The sequence below is a fragment of the Salvelinus namaycush genome, chromosome 42 (assembly GCF_016432855.1).
Source record: "Salvelinus namaycush isolate Seneca chromosome 42, SaNama_1.0, whole genome shotgun sequence".
Classification (NCBI taxonomy): Eukaryota; Metazoa; Chordata; class Actinopteri; order Salmoniformes; family Salmonidae; genus Salvelinus; species Salvelinus namaycush.
The window spans coordinates 6,580,702-6,600,891 of NC_052348.1; the positions used below are offsets into that span (position 1 = coordinate 6,580,702).

The 20,190-nt window shown below is 41.9% G+C and overlaps 1 protein-coding gene across 2 annotated transcripts; it reads left to right on the top strand.

Moving 5' to 3' along the window:
* Window positions 1-10,143: 10,143 nt before the first annotated feature.
* On the top strand, window positions 10,144-19,805 carry vps37c (VPS37C subunit of ESCRT-I). Of its 2 annotated transcripts, none has more exons than XM_038981636.1 (5): window positions 10,144-10,363; window positions 11,956-12,064; window positions 13,056-13,227; window positions 16,446-16,528; window positions 16,825-19,805. In XM_038981636.1, exons 2-5 carry the CDS (start codon window positions 11,972-11,974, stop codon window positions 17,545-17,547), a joined length of 1,071 nt encoding a protein of 356 aa, XP_038837564.1. In that variant the 5' UTR covers window positions 10,144-10,363; window positions 11,956-11,971; the 3' UTR covers window positions 17,548-19,805. The 2 variants fall into 2 exon arrangements, with proteins under 2 accessions (XP_038837564.1, XP_038837566.1); XM_038981638.1 differs by lacking the exon at window positions 10,144-10,363 and adding an exon at window positions 12,706-12,749 and having other exon boundaries at window positions 11,955-12,064.
* The last annotated feature ends 385 nt before the right edge of the window (window positions 19,806-20,190 follow it).

Here is a 20,190-nt window from a genome sequence, read left to right on the forward strand (position 1 = left end):
CCCTTGTTTGTAAACGCAAGCGTAACGAACTTCATTCTCGCCATTGACCAAGAGACTAGTTCCAGTCACGCTTGTTACGCACAGCAGTGTTTTGTAAAGTAGTATTTTGGAACGATTTCAACGATTTCATTGACGACATCAAGGCGAATAAATCAGGAAGAGCGAAGTCCAAGTCTAAGTATACAGATTTGCACCAGATTATAGAAGAGATTGATCGGGAAAGTGAGACAGATTTTTTGTTTGAGGAATCTTTGAGTGAACGCAGTTATGATCCAAACATTGAGGAGCTGTTTCTGCAAGGACAGGACGTACTTCTGGACTGGTAAGTGCTAATGCCGTTTTATGAAATATAAATATATATATATATATTATTATTATTTATTTTTTGTTGTTGCAATTTGCAATGAAATGTGTGATGAAATGTGTAAAGTACACATTGGCTATAGTGTGTCTGTGTGTATGTATGTGTACGACCCATAACCTGTGTGTGTGTGTTGTTTGTTTGTTGGTTTGTTTGGGTGTGTGCGTGTGTGTTTGTTTGTTTGGTTGTGTGTGTGTATGTCAGATATATATATTTTCCATTTTTTTATTCAAATGGAATGGAGTAGAACAGCAAACACACACATATGTGTTCATATGCCACAGTTTATTACTGCAGGCATGACTGTGCCTCAGGGCCAAAAGGGCAAAGCATGGAGGCGTCGTTGTGTTCTGTGTCGCATGAAGTCCCCCATCACCTGCACCACTTGTTCAGTTTGCCTCTGCTTTACATCAGAAAGAGACTGCTATGGGACATGGCACAGGCAGCAAAATATTGTGTAGAGGACTTCCAAAGGGTCTACCCCTGTTTTTTTGTGGTTTTTTTCTAATATTTTTTTTTTTTTTTTTTATAAAAACATTTGTGTGTTAGAATTGCTTTTTGATATGTTGTATATAGTTATTTGCACTGTTGTATATAGTTATAGGTCATTTCACCAATTCGGCCACTTGGGTACATTTGGGCAACTTGTGTGGGACACCTGGGTGACTTCATGCTAAATGTCATGTAGCTCGCCCATTCCTGAAGTTATCAGTCTGAAACTTTGCACACCTACAGTTGCCCTCTTGTGTTATCCATCAAAACTATCTCCAGCATCTGACTGTGTGGCTATTCTAGTACATGTGAAAGATGATGCTACAACAATAAAAAACAGAAAACGTATGCTCTTTCTTTCTCTTTTCTTCCACCAGATCTACTGTGTTATATTCTCCTACATTCAATTAACATTTCCACAAACGTCAGAATGTTACCATTCAAATGATACCAAGAATATGCATATCCTTGCCTCTGGGGCTGAGCTACAGGCAATTAGATTAGGGTATGTCTTCAGGCGGAAATTGAGAAGAAGTAGATGCAGCCATAACAAGTTAAGGGCTTGTAAGTAAGCATTTCATGGTAAGGTCTATATACCTGTTGTATTCGGCGCATGTGACATATTTGATTTGATTTACACTCTTGGCATTATCTCAACCATCTTCATGAGAAAGGCTTTTCCAACAGTCTTGAAGGAGTTCCCACATATGCTGAGCAATTGCTGGCTGCTTTTCCTTCACTCTGCGGTCCAACTCATTCCAAACCATCTCACTTAGGTTAGGGTCGGGTGATTGTGGAGGCCAGGTCATCTGATGTAGCACTCCATCACTCTCCTTCTTGGTCAAATAGCCCTTACACAGCCTGGAGGAGTGTTTTGGGTCATTGTCCTGTTGAAAAACAAATGATAGTCCCACAAAGTGCAAACCCGATAGGATGTCGTATCACTGCAGAATGCTGTGGTAGCCATGCTGGTTAAGTGTTCCTTGAATTCTAAATAAATCACTGACAGTGTCACCAGCAAAGCACCATCACACCTACTCCTCCTCCATGCTTCACAGTGGGAACCACACATGTGGAGGTGGAGATCATCCGTTCACCTACTCTGCGTCTCACAAAGACATGACGGTTGGAACCAAATATCTCAAATTTGGACTCATCAGACCAAAGGACAGATTTCCTCCGGTCTAATGTCCATTGCTCGTGTTTCTTGGCCCAAGCAAGTCTCTTCTTCTTATTGGTGTCCTTTAGTAGTGGTTTCTTTGCAGCAATTTGACCATGAAGGCCTGATTTAGGCAGTCTCCTCTGAACAGTTGATGTTGAGATGTGTCTGTTACTTGAACTCTGTGAAACATTTATTTTGGCTACAATTTCTGTGGCTGGTAACTCTAACGAACTTATCCTCTGCAGCAGATGTAACTCTGGGTCTTCCTTTCCTGTGGCGGTTCTCATGAGAGCAAGTTTCATCATAGCTCTTGATGGTTTTTGCGACTACACTTGAAGAAATGTTCAAAGTTCTTGAAATGTTCTGCATTAACTGACGTTCATGTCTGAAACAACTTCTTCAGGATCGAAGACTAACGTTGGCTAATGTGATTAGCTTGAGGTTGTAAGTAACAAGAACATTTCCCAGGACATAGACATATCTGATATTGGCAGAAAGCTTAAATTCTTGTTAATCCAACTGCACTGTCCAAGTGCAGTAGCTATTACAGTGAAAGAATACCATGCTATTGTTTGAGGAGAGTGCACAGTTTTGAACATGAAAAGTTATTAATTAACAAATTAGGCACATTTGGGCAGTCTTGATACAACATTTTGAACAGAACTGCAATGGTTCATTGGATCAGTCTAAAACTTTGCACATACACTGCTGCCATCTAGTGGCCAAACTCTAAATTGCACCTGTGCTGGAATAATACATTATGTCCTTTCTCTTGCATTTCAAAGATGATGGTGCAAAAAACGTTTTTTTTTTTCTTTGTATTATCTTTTACCAGATCTAATGTGTTATATTGTCCTACATTCCTTTCACATTTCCACAAACGTTAAAGTGTTTCCTTTCAAATGGTACCAAGAATATTCATATCCTTGCTTCAGCGCCTGAGCTGCAGGCAGTTAGATTTGCGTATGTCATTTTAGGCGAAAATTGGGAAAAAAGGGTCCGATCCTTAATGGATTGTCATTTCTCTTTGCTTATTTGAGCTGTTCTTGCCATAATATGGACTTGGTATTTTACCAAGTAGGGCTATCTTCTGTATACCAACCATACCTTGTCACACACAACTGATTGGCTCAAGCTCGTTAAAAAAGAAACAAATTCCACAAATGCACTTTTTTGAAATGCATTCCAGGTGACTACCTCATGAAACTGGTTGAGAAAATGGCAAGACTATGCAAAGCTGTCATCAAGGCAAAGGGTGACTACTTTGAAGAATCTCAAATATAAAATATATTTTGATTTGTTTAACACTTTTTGTGTTACTACATGATTCCATATGTGTTATTTCATAGTTTTGATGTCTTCACTATTATTCTACAATGTAGAAAATAGCAAAAATAAGCAAAAACCCTTGAATGAGTGGTTGTGTCAACTTTTGAATGGTACTGTATATGTATTAAAGTAATAGAAAGTATTTAGTCCAATTATTCATAGCACGCAATGACTACATCAAGCTTGTGACTCATATTCACTGTTTGTTTTGGTTCTGTTTGATTTTTTTTTGACCAATGGAAATGAATGGTTCATAATGTACAGTTGAAGTCAGAAGTTCACATACACCTTAGCCAAATACATTTTAAACTGTTTTTCACAATTCATGACATTTAATCCTAGTAAAAATTCCCTGTCTTAGGTCAGGTCGGATCACCACTTTATTTTAAGAATGTGAAATGTCAGAATAATAGTAGAGAGAATGATTTATTTCAGATTTTATTTCTTTCTTCACATTCCCAGTGGGTCAGAAGTTTACATACACTCAATTAGTATTTGGTAGCATTTCCTTTAAATTGTTTAACTTGGGTCAAATGTTTCGGGTAGCCTTCCACAAGCTTCCCACAATAAGAAGGTGGTACCTTCAGGCATTTGGAAATGTCTCCCAAGGATGAGCCAGACTTGTGGAGGTCTACATTTTTTTTGTGAGGTCTTGGCTGATTTATTTTGATTTTCCCATGATGTCAAGCAAAGAGGCATTGAGTTTGAAGGTAGGCCTTGAAATACATCCACAGGTACACATCCAATTGACTCAAATTATGTCAATTAGCCTATCAGAAGCTTCTAAAGCCATGACATAATTTTCTGGAATTTTCCAAGCTGTTTAAAAGCACAGTCAACTTAGTGTATGTAAACTTCTGACCCACTGGAATTGTGATACAGTGAATTATAAGTGAAATAATCTGTCTGTAAACAATTGTTTGTATAATTACTTGTGTCATGCACAAAGTAGATGTCCTAACCGACTTGCCAAAACTATAGTTTGTTAACAAGTAATTTGTGGAGTGGTTGAAAACAAGTTTTCATGACTCCAACCTAAGTGTATGTAAACTTCTGACTTCAACTGTATATTGTAAATAAGAATAGAATATGTTTCTAAACACTTCTACATTAATGTTACAGACTCACAAATATGATATCCCCAAGTCATGCTAACCTCTCACCATTATAATAACAGGGGAGGTTAGCACTTTTGGGGGGGAGGGTATGATATTTGTGCTTCTGTAACTTTCTCCCTCATCAATATTCACGATTTATTCAGGATTATCCATAATCATGGTAGCATCCACATTAATGCAGAAGTGTCTAGAAACATAATCTATTCTTATTTACAATAGAAGTGACTCCAAAATTGCACAATATGTTATTTACCGTTCAATGGCCATAATAAATAGGTATGGTGACCGAGGGCAACCTTGTTTTATGCCTCTTGACAATTCAAAGTTCTCAGAGGAGTAACTGTTATTTATTATTTCACATAAAGGATTGTTGTTCATGACTTATGATGTTCAAAAATCCAGGGACTATATCAAATGCTTTCTCAAAATCTGCTATAAAAATTATACCTGGTTTTCCTCATTCTCATAGTTTTCCTTTATTTATAGTAGTTGTCTAATGTTGTCTCCAATATATCTTCCTTTTAACAATCCTGTCTGATCGTGATGAATAATGTCCGGTAGGACTTTTTAATTTGATCAGAAATACATTTTGCCAATATTTTTGCATCACAACATTGAAGGGTGACCATGTGTTTGATATATTTGATACCATTCTACCAATTCCGCTCCAGCCATTACCACGAGCCTGTCCTCCCCCAATTAAGGTGCCAAGCTTCCTGTGGTTTCTGTTTATTTTATGCATAGGCTATATGTGATATAGTGTACATCATTGGATGGTTTGGTTTTCTTTTTTCACATCTGTAGCAATTGAAACAACATATTGTTTCTACTTTCTTTTAAAGTTTGTGATGGCAGGGTCATTCGCCTTGGCCTGTGAGAAGTCTCCCAGCAGACAGCTAGTAAGATATTACAACAGTCACATGTTGCATTGGAATATACACTGCTCTAACCGGGTGTAATAGATTCCATTATTTAAATGTCCACCTGGGTCTACCTGTAAAGTTCATCCTAACATGTGGGTTACATGTTGCCCATAGGCTACTGTGCAATGTTTATACCCTATTACGTGCATGAGAAGATACATCCATTATATAGCAACATTTAGGTCCTATACCTTTTTTCTCTTAGGAACAATCAAGTTTATCGTATTTCATCTTTGGGGCCAGGAGATTTTCCTGTCTCTACTTACTCTATCTTCCATGTTGGTTCTTCCTCCCCAGCTGACGGGCTGTGCCTACACTAACGTGGCCAGCCTGGTGGCGGGCCTACTGGCTCTGTGTTTGTACAGCGTCTCCCTACACTCCGTCCAGGGCTCTGCTGAACTCTGCACTCTGCCAAGCATTGACCTGTACACATGGGCTGCACAAAAGTGCCCAGGAGAGTACCAAGAGGTAAGGACTGATTTGTGGATGGTTCATAAGCATGTGTGTGTGTGTGTGGACAGTTTGTCTTGTTTGCCACTATACTATTTTAGTGCCCTGTATTGTGTGTGGCACTGTGTTTTTTTGTGTTGTTGTTTATCCTTGTGTTTTTCTCTGTCCCAGGAGTTCTTCAAGAGTCTCACAGTCCTACTCATCGTTTATGACTTGGGTGCTCTTACCCTCCACTCTCTCCTCTCTTTCTCCGCACTCAAGGGACTCGGCGTGGGACTGTGCCGAATTATCAATTAGTCAAACTGATTAACCAATGGATGCTAGTTGAAAAACCTATTTTAGAAAAATATGAATCTGTTTAATCAGATTTTTGTCAGTGACCACATTTCCTTTAGCTTGTTTAAGTTCATGTTTTTTTTTTCATGGTTTGTTTGTTCCTTACGAGCTTTACAGGCTTACACTTTTTTGAGAAACCTAATAAAATAATTTGTATAAACTCCGTGGACTGATGCTTATTTAGATTGAGGGTTGTGTGTTCAGTGTAACGTCACTGCTGGCTTTTTATAATAACCTATAAATATCAGTAAAATGGTATAGAATCAGCTTGTCAAAGACGCTTGGACCTTCTTTTTTGATATTTTCAGTGTTATTGTTAACAAACACGTCCCCATAAAGAAAATGAGAATTAAAAGCAGGTTCAGCCCCTGGTTCGACTGTGATCTTGCAGAGTTACTCCACCTCAAGAATTGCATTTGGCGAAAGACTCGGAACACGCATATTCAGGCTGACTGGCTCTCGTTCAGGCAAATGAGAAATAAGTTCACTCAGGCTATCCGGAAGGCCAAAGTTAGTTACTTTAAGGAGTAGTTCTCGCTCTGTGGGTCTAACCCCAAGAAGTTCTGGAAAATGGTTAAAGACCTGGAGAATAAACCCTCCTCCTCACAGCTGCCCATGTCCCTTAAAGTTGATGATGTGGCTGTTACTGACAAGAAGCACATGGCTGAGCTCTTTAATCACCACTTCATTAAGTCATGTTCCTATTTGACTCAGCCATGTCTCCCTGCCCATCCAACATTTCCTCATCTTCCACCCCTTCTGATGTGACTACCCCCGATGCTTCTCCCTCTTTTTCCCCTGCCCCACTACAAAGTTTCTCTCTGCAGGAGTCACTGAGTCCGAGGTGCTAAAGGAGCTCCTGAAACTTGAGCCCCAAAAATCATCGGGGTCAGATGGTTTAGACCCTTTCTTCTTTAAGGTTGCTGCCCCTATCATTGCCAAGCCTATCTATGAGCTTTTTAACCTGTCTCTCCTTTCTGGTGAGGTTCCCATTGCTTGGAAGGCAGCCACGGTCCTTTATTTAAAGGGGGAGATCAAGCTGATCCTAACTGTTATAGGCCTATTTCTATTTTGCCCTGTTTATCAAAAGTGTTGGAAAAACTTGTCAATAATCACCTGACTGGCTTTCTTGATGTCTATAATATTCTCTCTGGTATGCAATCGGGTTTCCTCTCAGGTTATGGATGTGTTACTGCACCCTTAAAGGTCTGCAATGATGTCACCATTGCCCTTGATTCTAAGCAATGTTGTGCTGCTATTTTTATTGACTTGGCCAAAGCTTTTGATACGGTAGACCATTCCATTCATGTAGGCCGGCTAAGGAGTATTGGTGTCTCTGAGGGGTCTTTGGCCTGGTTTGCTAACTACTCTCAAAGAGTGCAGTGTATAAAGTCAGAAAATCTGCTGTCTCAGCCACTGCCTGTCACCAAGAGAGTACCTCAAGGCTCAATCCTAGGCCCCACGCTCTTCTCAATTTACATCAACAACATAGCTCAGACAGTAGGAAGCTCTCTCATACATTTATATGCAGATGATACATTCTTATACTCAGCTGGCTCCTCCCCGGATTTTGTGTTAAATGCTCTACAACAAAGCATTCTTATTGTCCAACAAGCTTTGTCTACCCTTAACCTTGTTCTGAACACCTCCAAAACAAAGGTCATGTGGTTTGGTAAGAAGAATGCCCCTCTCCCCACAGGTGTGATTACTAACTCTGAGGGTTTGTAGCTTGAGGTAGTCACCTCATACAAGTACTTGGGAGTATGGCTAGACGGTACACTTTCCTTCTCTCAGCACATATCAAAGCTGCAACCTAAAGTTAAATGTAAACTTGGTTTCCTCTATCGTAGTCGCTCCTCTTTCACCTCAGCTGCCAAAATAACCCTGATTCAGATGACCATCCTACTCATGCTAGATTACGGAGACATCATTTATAGATCGGCAGGTAAGGGTGCTCTCGAGCAGCTAGTGTTCTTTACCATTCCGCCATACCTTAGATTGTAAACTGTCATGGTCAAAACATAGATTCAATGGTTGCAAAGATGGGGAGAGGTCTAGCCGTAATAAAGAGATGCTCTGCTTTTTTGACACCACACTCCAAAATGCAAGTTATGCAGGCTCTAGTTTTGTCTAATCTTGATTATTGTCCAGTTGTGTGGTCCAGTGCTGCAAGGAAAGACCTAGTTAAGCTGCAGCTGGTCCAGAATAGAGCGGCTTGTTTAGCTTTTAATTGTAATCAGATTGCTAATATAAATACTATGCATGCCAGTCTCTCTTGGCTAAGAGTTGAGGAGAGACTGACTGCATCACTTCTTTTTATAAGAAACATTGTGTTGAAAATCCCAAATTGTTTGCAAAGTCAACTTACACACAGCTCTGACACACACACTTATCCCACCAGACATGCCACCAGGGGTCTTTTCGTAGGAATTACATTTCTTAACACGTAGTCCCCAAATCCAGAACAAATTCAAGAAAATGTACAGTATTATATAGAGCCCTTATTGCATGGAACTTCCTTCCATCTCATATTGCTCAAATAAATATCAAACCTGGTTTCAAAAAACAGATAAAGCAACACCTTGTGGTACAACGCCTCTCCCCTATTTGACCTAGATAGTTTGTCTGTATGTATTGATATGTAGGCTGCGTGTGCCTTTTTAAAAATGTATGTAGTTCTGTCCTTGAGCTCTTCTTGTCTAATGATGTTCTGTATTATGTCATTCTGTATTATGTTTCATGTTTTGTGTGGACCCCAGGAAGAGTAGCTGCTGCTTTTGCAACAGCTAATGGTGATCCTAATCAAATACCATCAGATTTGCCAATGCTCCTTATAGGGCACATCACTGCACTCTATACTCTGTAAACTGGTCATCTCTGTATTCCTGTTGCAAGACCCAATGGTTGATGCTTATTTATAAAACCCTCTTAGGCCTCACTCCCCACTAATCTGTGATATCTACTGCAGCCCTCATCCTCCACATACAACACCCGTTCTGCCAGCCACATTCTGTTAAAAGTCCCCCAAAGCACACACATCCCTGGGTCGCTCGTCTTTTCAGTTCGCTGCAGCTAGCGACTGGAACGAGCTGCAACACACATTCAAAACTCCACAGTTTTATCTCCATCTCTTCATTCAAAGACTTGATCATGGACACTCTTACTGACAGTTGTGGCTGCTTTGTGTGATGTATTGTTGTCTCTACCTTCTTGCCCTTTGTGCTGTTGTCTGTGCCCAATAATGTTTGTACCATATTTTGTGCTGCAACCATGTTGTGTTGCTACCATGTTGTTGTCATGTTGTGTTGCTACCATGCTGTGGTCATGTGTTGCTGCCTTGCTATGTTGTTGTCTTAGGTCTCTCTTTATGTACTGTTGTTCTGTCCTATATTTATATATTTAACATTTTTATTTATTTATTCCCAGCCCCAGTCCCCGCAGGAGGCCTTTTGATAGGCCGTTATTGTAAATAAGAAGTTGTTCTTAACTGACTTGTCTAGTTAAATAAAGGTTAAATAAAATTAAAAAGAAGGAACAACATATTATTTTCCTACTGTTAGAATGTTTCACTTGTGGTTAGTCATTATTTTTGGATATAGTGCTGCCAGTATGTTTTATTAGTAAGCATTTATAGTGAGAGTCATGATGACAGATATTGGCCGTTGACATAATGTTTCCACTTTTTCCAAACAGACTTCCTTTACTTTACAGGTTACCTCCCTGCTGGCATTCATGGAATACTCTTGTCACGTAGGGGTGAGTTTCCCTTCAAATCAGCTGCGCGCTGGATGAAACCATTGCCCCAAGAAGGGGACGAACTGTCAAAGAAAACTGTTCATGCTATCTAAAGATTTGTGTGGTAAAAGTAGCAACATGATCACAATATATTTTCATTTTCTTTAGTTGGAAAGGTCATTAAATTATTGACACTGCATTTAATAACCCCCCACGGAAGCAGAATATGGGTCATTCCAAAAATGGTGGCGGTTTCTGTTAGTGTGAAGTGAAACTTTCCAAATATTGCTGATAAAACAGCTATTCTTTAATCTATTTTTATGATTCTCGTCGAGCAGATATTTAAGTAATTATTGTTGGACTACTGCTGTATCTGATATCAAGCAACACGATCGAATGACGTCGTTTTTTTGAGGATTTGAAGATCGCGAGCAGTGGGCTTTCCTCAAAGTTGACGGTAGCAAGATTGCCTTTCATTGAATGTGATCATAACAATTGTTGTTGTCATCTCTACACGGAACTCGATCAACCCGTTAAGGCTAGCTAGCCCGTAAAATTACGTTAGATTCGTCTTTTACCGGCTATTTGTCCTCAACCAGATTGCCTTGTTTGTATATTGGGGTCAGGGCTCCCGTGCCCGTTTTATGTCATCCGTCACACACTCAGAGGTTGATGCCCGTCAATGTTGTGTGCCCTGTCGCAACGAATTTATTGATTTGCTAGCAGCATAACATAAGTAATATTGCCCTCTAACTTGCTTTATAATGTGATAGCCAGTCTGCTTGCTGTGGCTAACTATAGCTGGTTGACAACAGTATTAGTGTTGGTTAGCTGATGGCAAGCCATCAATCAAGATAGCTAGGGTGCGTTCAGCAGGGCACAATGTTGTGGAGCGTTACAAACATGCCTTTCTGACATGTGGAATAAGGAGCCACAACGACAGATATCAACAAGGGGGTCAGCTCCCACTCAGCCCAGTCAAAGCTCTTCTCTGTCCTGGGACCCCACTGGTGGAACAAGCTTCCCCCTAATGTCAGGACAGCGGCATCCCAGCCCATCTTTTGCAAATTTATTTGAAACCCTAACTCATCAAAAGAGTATCTTAAACAAGAAAATAATTCTCTGCAATTGTCTTTTCCTGCTAGCACTGACTTTGTTGATAATTTACTTTGAGGGGAAATGTACTTACATTGACTGTGGTATGTTGTCTCACCTAACTATCTTAACGTGCATGCACTAATTGTAAGTCTCTCTGGATAAGAGTGTCTGCAAAATGACTAAATAGATCTATTAATGTTTTTTCTAACGGCAACGTTCCACAACATTTGCCTACTGAATGTGGCCCATGTTTAATGACTAGGCGAAGATGTAGCCAAGATAGCAAGCAGCTGAAGTAACTTAGGCCTGATCAGGATTTAGCTTTGTTTATCAAAGCATAAAATGTATGTAGTAGAGCTTGGGCGATAAACCGAAAATCATAGACATATCAAATTTTAACACCGACCTTACCGATCACTTATCACATCCATTTTGCTGATACCGTTCATTACGATAAGTAGCCTATATTAGAGAAATGTGAAGTTTAAAATGAAATAATTTTGCTAATATGGGTGAATCTAATGGGACAATTGATGGCTACAATCATCGAACTAGTAGTAGTTTAAAGGATAATAAAACGTTAAAAAAATTGTGGTGCACATTAATGTTATCAACTTAGTCTTCTGTTTATCGTTATCTCATCAATTCAGGCAATTTATTGCGATATAGATTTTTGTCCATATCGCCCAGCTCTCGTATGTAGCATCATGGCGGAACAATGTAACATTTTAGTGCCCACATATAACTGCCAATTCTGTCTTGTATGATAATGTTAGATTATAGTCTAGAAAATTGATTTCCCATTTAATATTTGATCAGCCTGCCTGTTCATTTATCAATTTGTGTGGATCTATTTTGTATCCTGTCAGTTAGCTTTAAGTTTAATTTGTTTGGTATGTTTGGTAAACAGATGACATTGACAGCTCACTTTTCCCTCCATGTGATTGACAGCTGTCCTGGCAAATCAATGGACAAGCTTCAGGACCTCAGCCAATCCGAGTTGGAGGATTTGCTGGACAATACAGAGCGGGTGGAGTCCATGGCATTGGAATCTGATGAGGTAAGCAATCACGTCTTTGCTTTGTCTTATTGTCTGTCGATTGTGTCTTAAATAGATTGAGATGTAGCCTGGTCCCAGATCTGTTTGTGCTCTAACCAACTCCTATGGTCATCTATTATTGTCATGCGCCATGTTTGGCGTGACATTGCCAACAGGAGTTTGCAAGATGGCACAAAACCGATCTGGGACCAGGCTAGTCGAGATGCGCCTCTTACTGAAATGCCTCCAGTGTTTTTTTTGTATCTGAGTAAGGGATAATGACTAGCCAAGTTTGTCTATAGGCCTATCTCTGAGCTGAGGCCTTGCTTTTTCTGTCAGGTCACACGACTTGGCTATTACTCAATGTAGGACCTAGATGAATGATTCATCTGAGGATGGACATCTAGGTCTCATCTCACTCTGATCAGTAGCAATGTCCAGGCTCATCCTGCCATCAACAGTCATATTGACTTCTCTTCCACCTTTGTCCATAAGTCCAAAACTAACCAATGAGTTTCATTTGTTTTATCTTCACTCTTCACGTGGGGAGTTATGTTCACTAGATGCAAATGACCTGTTCCTGGCTAACTCGTCTTGTTAAGTTGCTGCTGTCTTGGCTAGCCAGGTCTGCCTAAACAAAAAATATGACTTTTCTCAAGCAGGTCACAGAAGGGAGGACCTGGCAGCTTCTGTCATACACCGACTGGTAATGTTGTCATTCAACCTATTGCCGTGACGTCATGTACAGGAGGAGAGCGTAGTGCCTTGAGCAGGACTTGAACCCGGGTCTCCTGACCCCCAAGACGAACGCACTATCCACAATCCCAATAACGCTATCCCAAATGGGAGCGATCATAACATGCTGATCAAGGCTAGGGTCGTTATGAGAATTAGCGAGCTATGGAAGTTAACGTCCGGTCGCTACAATGTCTGTCGTACATAGTCCCGGTCAAAAAGACATACATAAGGAAATACAATGTATTATTGACTCCTCCTTCTTCCTCGTCTATAGATTCAGAACATCCAGCTGGAGAGGGAGATGGCACTGGCCTCCAACCGTAACCTGGCAGAACAGAACCTGGACATGAAGCCTCGCCTGGAGAGACAGAGAGAACATCTAGTGGAGAGATACTCTGAACTGGAGGGAGTCAGAGAGACCTACAGACAACACTGTGACCAGAAAGGTAAGGGACAGAGGGAGGGATGAGAGATGGAGAGATATGACATGAAGCCTCGCCTGGAGAGACAGAGAGAACATCTAGTGGAGAGATACTCTGAACTGGAGGGAGTCAGAGAGACCTACAGACAGCACTGTGACCAGACCGGTAAGGGATGGATGGAGGGAGTCAGAGAGACCTACAGGAGGGATGAGATGGGAGGTTATTGATGGATAATAGATAGAGACAGATGAAGAAAAGCAACATTATAGAGGAAGAGAGAGAGGATATGGAAATAGACAGATTGATAGTTGAGAGGGATGGAGACACAGACAGATGGCAGGAACAGACTTGAGAGAGAGTGTAGTGTAGGGATAGATCTTGTCTGGCCTGTTCAGATCCTGGACACTCAGTTGGTCTCTACTAGTCCCAAAAGCACTTTCTCGCCTATGTAGTGCACTACTTAGGTAGTATAGGAAATGGGGTGCCATTTGGGACTAAGCCTTGGTCTCTACTGGTTACACAGACAGACCCCCCCATCCCAGGCTTCCAGATCTGGCCTGTGTGTCTGTCTGCCAGGGTCTCCCTGGATTTTTATTTATTTTATTTATTTCACCTTTATTTAACCAGGTAGGCAAGTTGAGAACACGTTCTCATTTACAATTGCGACCTGGCCAAGATAAAGCAAAGCAGTTCGACACATACAACAACACATAGTTACACATGGAGTAGAACAAACATACAGTCAATAATACAGTGAAAAATAAGTCTATATACAATGTGAGCAAGTGAGGTGAGATAAGGGAGGTTAAGGCAAATAAAATATATTAATAAATAAAAATATAAAAAAGGCCATGGTGGCGAAGTAAATACAATATAGCAAGTAAAAAAACACTGGAATGGTTGGTTTGCAGTGGAAGAAGGTGCAAAGTAGAGATATAAATAATGGGGTGCAAAGGAGCAAAATAAATAAATACAGTAGGTAAAGAGGTAGTTGTTTGGGCTAAATTATAGATGGATACCACCTCATCAGCTCCCATTCCACTGCCGTCAGCTCTTGAAGCAGACCAGGCCGTGTGATCTGTGTACATGCACACATACATTCCTGCAGCCTTGTTTTGTAAGCTTTTCATGAGAAGCTGTGTTTGTGATGGTGTCCGTTTGCAGGGCTGGAATTGGGTACGGCTCATTATAGTTCCGTCATATGTTTTTCCTAAAGGTGATTAGGTAATATGGAATGCGTTGTTATTTCACCCCTAAATCAGTCATCCTAGTGGTTCACCTTGACTGGGTGTTAACCTTGAGCTTGCCCTCAATGAGACGTCTACCAGAGGTATTTGAAGATGCATGAAAGTAGATTTTCCTGTTGCATGTTTATCCAACATTGAGCTTCATGAGATTCGTTTGTTCTCAAATGTGTTTAATAGGCTTCGGCGGTATCCAGATTTTCATACAGTCCTTCTTTCGTCCCGGGATTTACGGTGTTACCTGTATGGCACACATGGGGGCGCTAAAAACGCAAGAAAACCCATTGTGCCTCTATTACCAGAATGCTAACAAAATTAGCACAAACACATAGTGAAATCACATAGACGCGGTTAGCTAAATGCTAACGAACGAAAACGAACAAATGAATTGCAAATCCAGCTCATAAAGTTATACAAGCATAGTTAGTAACTACCGAATGACGTTTTTGGAGAGTGTGGACGTTTACAAGAGAAATCGCGCAAATGAACAAAGTTGTGGCGCGTGCTTTTCTGAAGGAAGAGCAGCATGTGTACATGGAGCAGATGGGAGAAGAATGGAGGAGAAAGAAAACTATAGTAGGAAGCACAGGGGGTGAAAAATTGCTAAATTTAGTAGTGAATTGCGTACAATTGTAACTTCATCACCTCTTGTGTGCCGCACAACTGGGATTCGCCGATAGATATCAAACGCTACGGGCTCGCTTTCTCCCGTTGTGCCATTTACAAACAAACACGTGACTGTCTCAACTGTTCTGGGGAACTACGGTAAGCTTCATAATGTAAAATAATGTGACAGGTGAAATGAAGAATGCAATCTGCTTTATCTCCTAACATATTGCACAAGTTGACTGCAGGTAATAACTTAAAGTAGCTACAAATGTTCCAATTTACTGAAAAACTTCAAATAAATAGTTTTGACGGTATTGAAAAAACCAGCCTGTGTCTTTTTCCCAAATAACCCGGTATATGGTATATACAGTATACCTCCCAAGCCTGGCGTGAGGCATTGTGCTGTCGGTGTTGTGTGTGTCTACGGGGACTGAGAAGCTTGGCGTGACATTGAAGTGTGGGAGGTGTTTATGCGCCTTTCTCTTTCTTTCACCCCTTTCTCCCTTTTTTTTCTCTCTTACACTCCCTCCCTCTGTTTGTCTCTTACACTCCCTCCCTCTGTTTGTCTCTTACACTCCCTCCCTCTATGTTGGTCTCTTACACTCCCTCCCTCCTATGTTGGTCTCTTACACTCCCTCCCTCCTATGCTGGTCTCTTACACTCCCTCCCTCCTATGTTGGTCTCTTACACTCCCTCCCTCTATGTTGGTCTCTTACACTCCCTCCCTCCTATGTTGGTCTCTTACACTCCCTCCCTCTATGCTGGTCTCTTACACTCCCTCCCTCCTATGTTGGTCTCTTACACTCCCCCCCTCCTATGTTTGTCTCTTACACTCCCTCCCTCCTTTGTTTGTCTCTTACACTCCCTCCCTCCTATGTTTGTCTCTTACACTCCCTCCCTCCTGTGTTTGTCTCTTACACTCCCTCCTATGTTTGTCTCTTACACTCCCTCCCTCCTGTGTTTGTCTCTTACACTCCCTCCTATGTTGGTCTCTTACACTCCCTCCCTCTATGTTGGTCTCTTACACTCCCTCCCTCTATGTTGGTCTCTTACACTCCCTCCCTCTGTTGGTCTCTTACACTCCCTCCCTATGCTGGTCTCTTACACTCCCTCCCTCTATGCTGGTCTCTTACACTCCCTCCCTCCTATGTTTGTCTCTTACACTCCCTCCCTCCTATGTTGGTCTCTTACACTCCCTCCCTCCTATGTTTGTTTCTTACACTCCCTCCCTCCTATGTTTGTTTCTTACACTCCCTCCCTCCTATGTTTGTCTCTTACACTCCCTCCCTCTGTTGGTCTCTTACACTCCCTCCCTCTATGTTGGTCTCTTACATTCTCTCCATTTCTGCCCCATCTCTTTTATTCTCTACATCTCTCTCTCCCCTCCAGATGGCATCATGGGGCAGGTATCACCAGAGGGGTTGTTCTCCAGACTCCAGACAGAGGGCGCCAGCACAGAGACGGAGTCAGAGGTGAGAGGCCACAGTGACAGACGACTCAGTCGGAAAATGAAACCGGCAGATTATACTGTTGACGAGATTGGGGAATATCTATCCTTAAACACAGGACCAATGACGACAAAATGATCTACCCACCTCTTACTCTATTGAACACAGAAGACCAGCAGTTGGAATAAGACATAATTATAATAATAAATAATACGTTCTCAGACCATTGTCAATAGTGTGTCCATATTTACCCCGATCCCTCTCTCCCGTTCTTTAACACTCACTCTCTCTTTTTCTCTCTTCATCTCTCTCTCCATCAGAGTCTGGCAGATGAGTTTCTGGACGGCCAGCTGTCGCTGGACTCGTTCCTTGACCGCTTCCTCTCCCTCCGCTCCCTCGCTCACAAAAGACGAGTGCGGATAGAGAAACTGCAGGAGATCCTGCGCCAGAAGAAAGAGACCGCCACCGGTGAAGCCGGCTCCATGACATCACAAACAAGCGCCAATCAGGACCCAGCGACAACACAGTCATCGCCATGGAATCATCATCAAGCTCCTCAGCAACAACAACCGCAGCAGAATTCCAATCTCAACAATCACTCTAGTTTCCAAAACCCCTCTTCCCAAAATGGCCCCGGCTCCGCCCTACCTTACACCCCTTACCCCGTCTCCCCTCCTAACCCAACAGCCACTTCCGCAGTATCAGGACCAGGCCCGTCCATTCCTCCAGGTCAATTTCCTCCCTACCCCAGCCCCGGCTCACCTTTCACCCCAGCGGCGGGCTACACATCCCGCCCCGCTTTCGGGCCTCCGGCCAATGCCTGCCCGTACCCCACCCAGCCCACGTTCCCTGGCGTCCCCGGCTCAGGGTCTGCGTTCGGGCAGTACAGCGCCCCCAACAGCGCCCCCTACCCCTCTGCGTACCCTTACGGTGGGGTTGAGGGGTATAGCTACCCCACGGGCCCCGCTCTGCCCAACTCTCAGTCCCCCACAGGCAGGCCGCTCTACAGGCCCGGGTTTGGAGTGCCACAGCCCTACTCCTGAACCCTCCCTCTGCTCTAACCCCGTCACTCCTCTCCCACCACACATTCTCCAGTCTCTCCCTCATTTTGCTCTTTTTTTCTGACTCTCTCTTTCTCTCTCTCTTTCTCTTTCTCTCTTTCTCTCTCTCTCTCAATCTGCCTCTTCTCCTCCCCTCCTGTCATTCTCAAGTGCATAACTGTCTCAGGACCTCCCCTTGTGTTCCAATGTGTTGTTAGAAACACTTTCCAATTGGCTGTCGGCCCCTTCACTCTCCCCTCTCTCTCCTCCTATTGGCTGTCGGCCCTTTCACTCTTCTCCCTCCCTTTGTGGAATACTGAGCCAATCAACAATACCTTGGCCACGTACGTTTCAGATAGAAATGGAGCTGACGTGACTCCTTATTCTACATGTCAGAGAGTCATGTTCTACATAAAATATATCTACACATATATTCCTTATCACTGGTCTCACCCTGTAGCACAAGTCCCTTGTGGCACTGTACGGTATACGCATTGGAGTACATTTGACTTGTTCTAACACCCATATCATTCTACACCGATGTCAGATTACATGTGTTGACCATATTCGTTCGTACATGATGATGTTAACTTAATAACCACCCGAACCAAAACGTTTTACAGGTGCAGTTCTGTTCAGGAATTGTGTTGTTCTGTAAACTGTCTTTGTTGTTCTTCGTTCTGGTTAGGAAGTACTTAAGACAATACTAAAGAAGGAAAATCCTACGAATAGGAACTCTAGGATCTGTCCATGTAATCGTATTCATTATGATCTAAAAGGCTAAACTGATCCTATATCAGTACACCCACTCTGAGAGGCTTTATGAATGCGGGCCCTGATCAGTTGTCGTTTTGGAGACTTCAATAACCCTATCTTCTTTCTTAATCACCTGGCTCTGCATGTATGATGTTTGTTTCTTTGCAAAATCTGGACATCTTTACAGATGTAGGATCTTAATTTGACCTGTTTCTCACGGCAGGAAAATAATCCTGCAGCAAAATGACACGTGGATTATAATTTTGTAGGGTTTGATAAATTGTCAGGGCAAATGAAGTCTGAAATTAATAACTTTAGAAGCCATCTTTCAACCTTGAATACACTGTTTGAATTTTCTGCTGTGCAGGAAATTTCCTGCAACAACAGGGTGATCAAGTTAAGATCCTACATCTGTATGTCCTACAAGTTTAGCTTCCAAGTCCTTTCTTGACAGGATGTTTTGGTTGGTTGTTTAGGTATTTTGATGCCTATTGACAATGACGTCATTGTTTACAGAATCATATCTGTATTCTCTGTCGAGAATCATGCTTGTTTCTCTTCTCTCTGGTCTCTCCGTTTTCTCACTTCACACTCCGTTTCGTCTCTTCCCCCACGAGGCTCGCTTGGCGTTAAACTCACCTCTCGTCTTTCTCACCTCACTCTCTATTTCACCCTCTCTCCATAATCTGCCTGTTGACATGAACTGATGCTTGACAATGATTGCAATGAGGAAATAGTTTATTTCTATAAGTTCACTTTCAATGAGAATAATATAATGTGATTTGTATAAATTATTAAAGAGCTGTTATCAATAACAGGTGACATGACATTAAAACGAGGGATTAATAGCCTGCACCCCAAATGGAACCCTATTCTCTTAGGGCTCTGGTCAAAAGTAGTGCACTATATATGGAAGTGGGTGCGATTTGGGACTCATCTGCCTGCTTTAGCTCAGAAAGCACAAGAGAAGAGAGCTGTTACTGGGGGGGGTTCTACAGAGATTCATACTGTCTTCATGATGGCTCATACAGCATTCATAGACACATCTAAAAGTCATGAGCTCTTCAACCTTAATCGGTGGTCTTAAATGGAGCATTACTACATTGGTTGTCATCATGTCCTATGAAGGTGTTCTGAAACTTCTGTTTAGTTATGTAGGGCTTCTTCATCAAGTTAACTGGTTGGACTGACTGGTGTAGTCTACGACCAGGGGGCAGTGTTTTACTGGGATTATCACACTACAACTGTCCCAAATAGCACCATATCCCCTACAAAATGCACTACTTTTGACCAGAGCCCATGGGCAGAGAATGGGGTTTCCGTTTGGGACAGACCCTAACACTCTGTATTTAAGGAAGAAAAGATGAGTCAGAAATTGGGTTTTAGAAGCCCAACGGAGATACGCGGCATTGATAAGGGGGAAATAAAAATACAAGCTTGGAGCTTGTTTTAAGTTTCTTATTTTTTTTTGTGTGAATATTAATTAAACACTGAACTTGATCTAAGAGGGCTGTGTTCTGACTCGTAATTTGAATTATTTCTTTATTTTTTATCTACTTTTCTTTTCTCTCGTGTTGGGAGAAAATACAAATACCACGATAACTGCCTGACGTGGGGTGAAAGTTAGTTTTGACTGTTACTTCAATTGCTTCAAGCTTAATTCAATCGGATAGAACTTGATAAGAGTTTAATTGATTTGTTTTGAAAGGCGTGGGCCTTGCTTCTATTGTCTCAAACAGAGTTCACTATCAGGCCCTCGTTCCCCCTCGCTGATTGTGGTGATCTTTTTCTGATGTGGGCCGAGAAGACCTAACCAGGGAGATGACACAGAGAAGAAAGAGAGAGAGAGCGACGGACCTCTGCGGGGAAAGGAGGGCACTGAAATACTAG

Bases quoted from the DNA above. Each gene is read 5' to 3' on its own strand.
- vps37c (XM_038981636.1), top strand. From the start codon at position 11,972: ATGGACAAGCTTCAGGACCTCAGCCAATCCGAGTTGGAGGATTTGCTG. The intron at 12,065-13,055 runs GTAAGCAATCAC...CCTCGTCTATAG, and splicing joins TGGCATTGGAATCTGATGAG to ATTCAGAACATCCAGCTGGA. The intron at 16,529-16,824 runs GTGAGAGGCCAC...TCTCTCCATCAG, and splicing joins GCACAGAGACGGAGTCAGAG to AGTCTGGCAGATGAGTTTCT.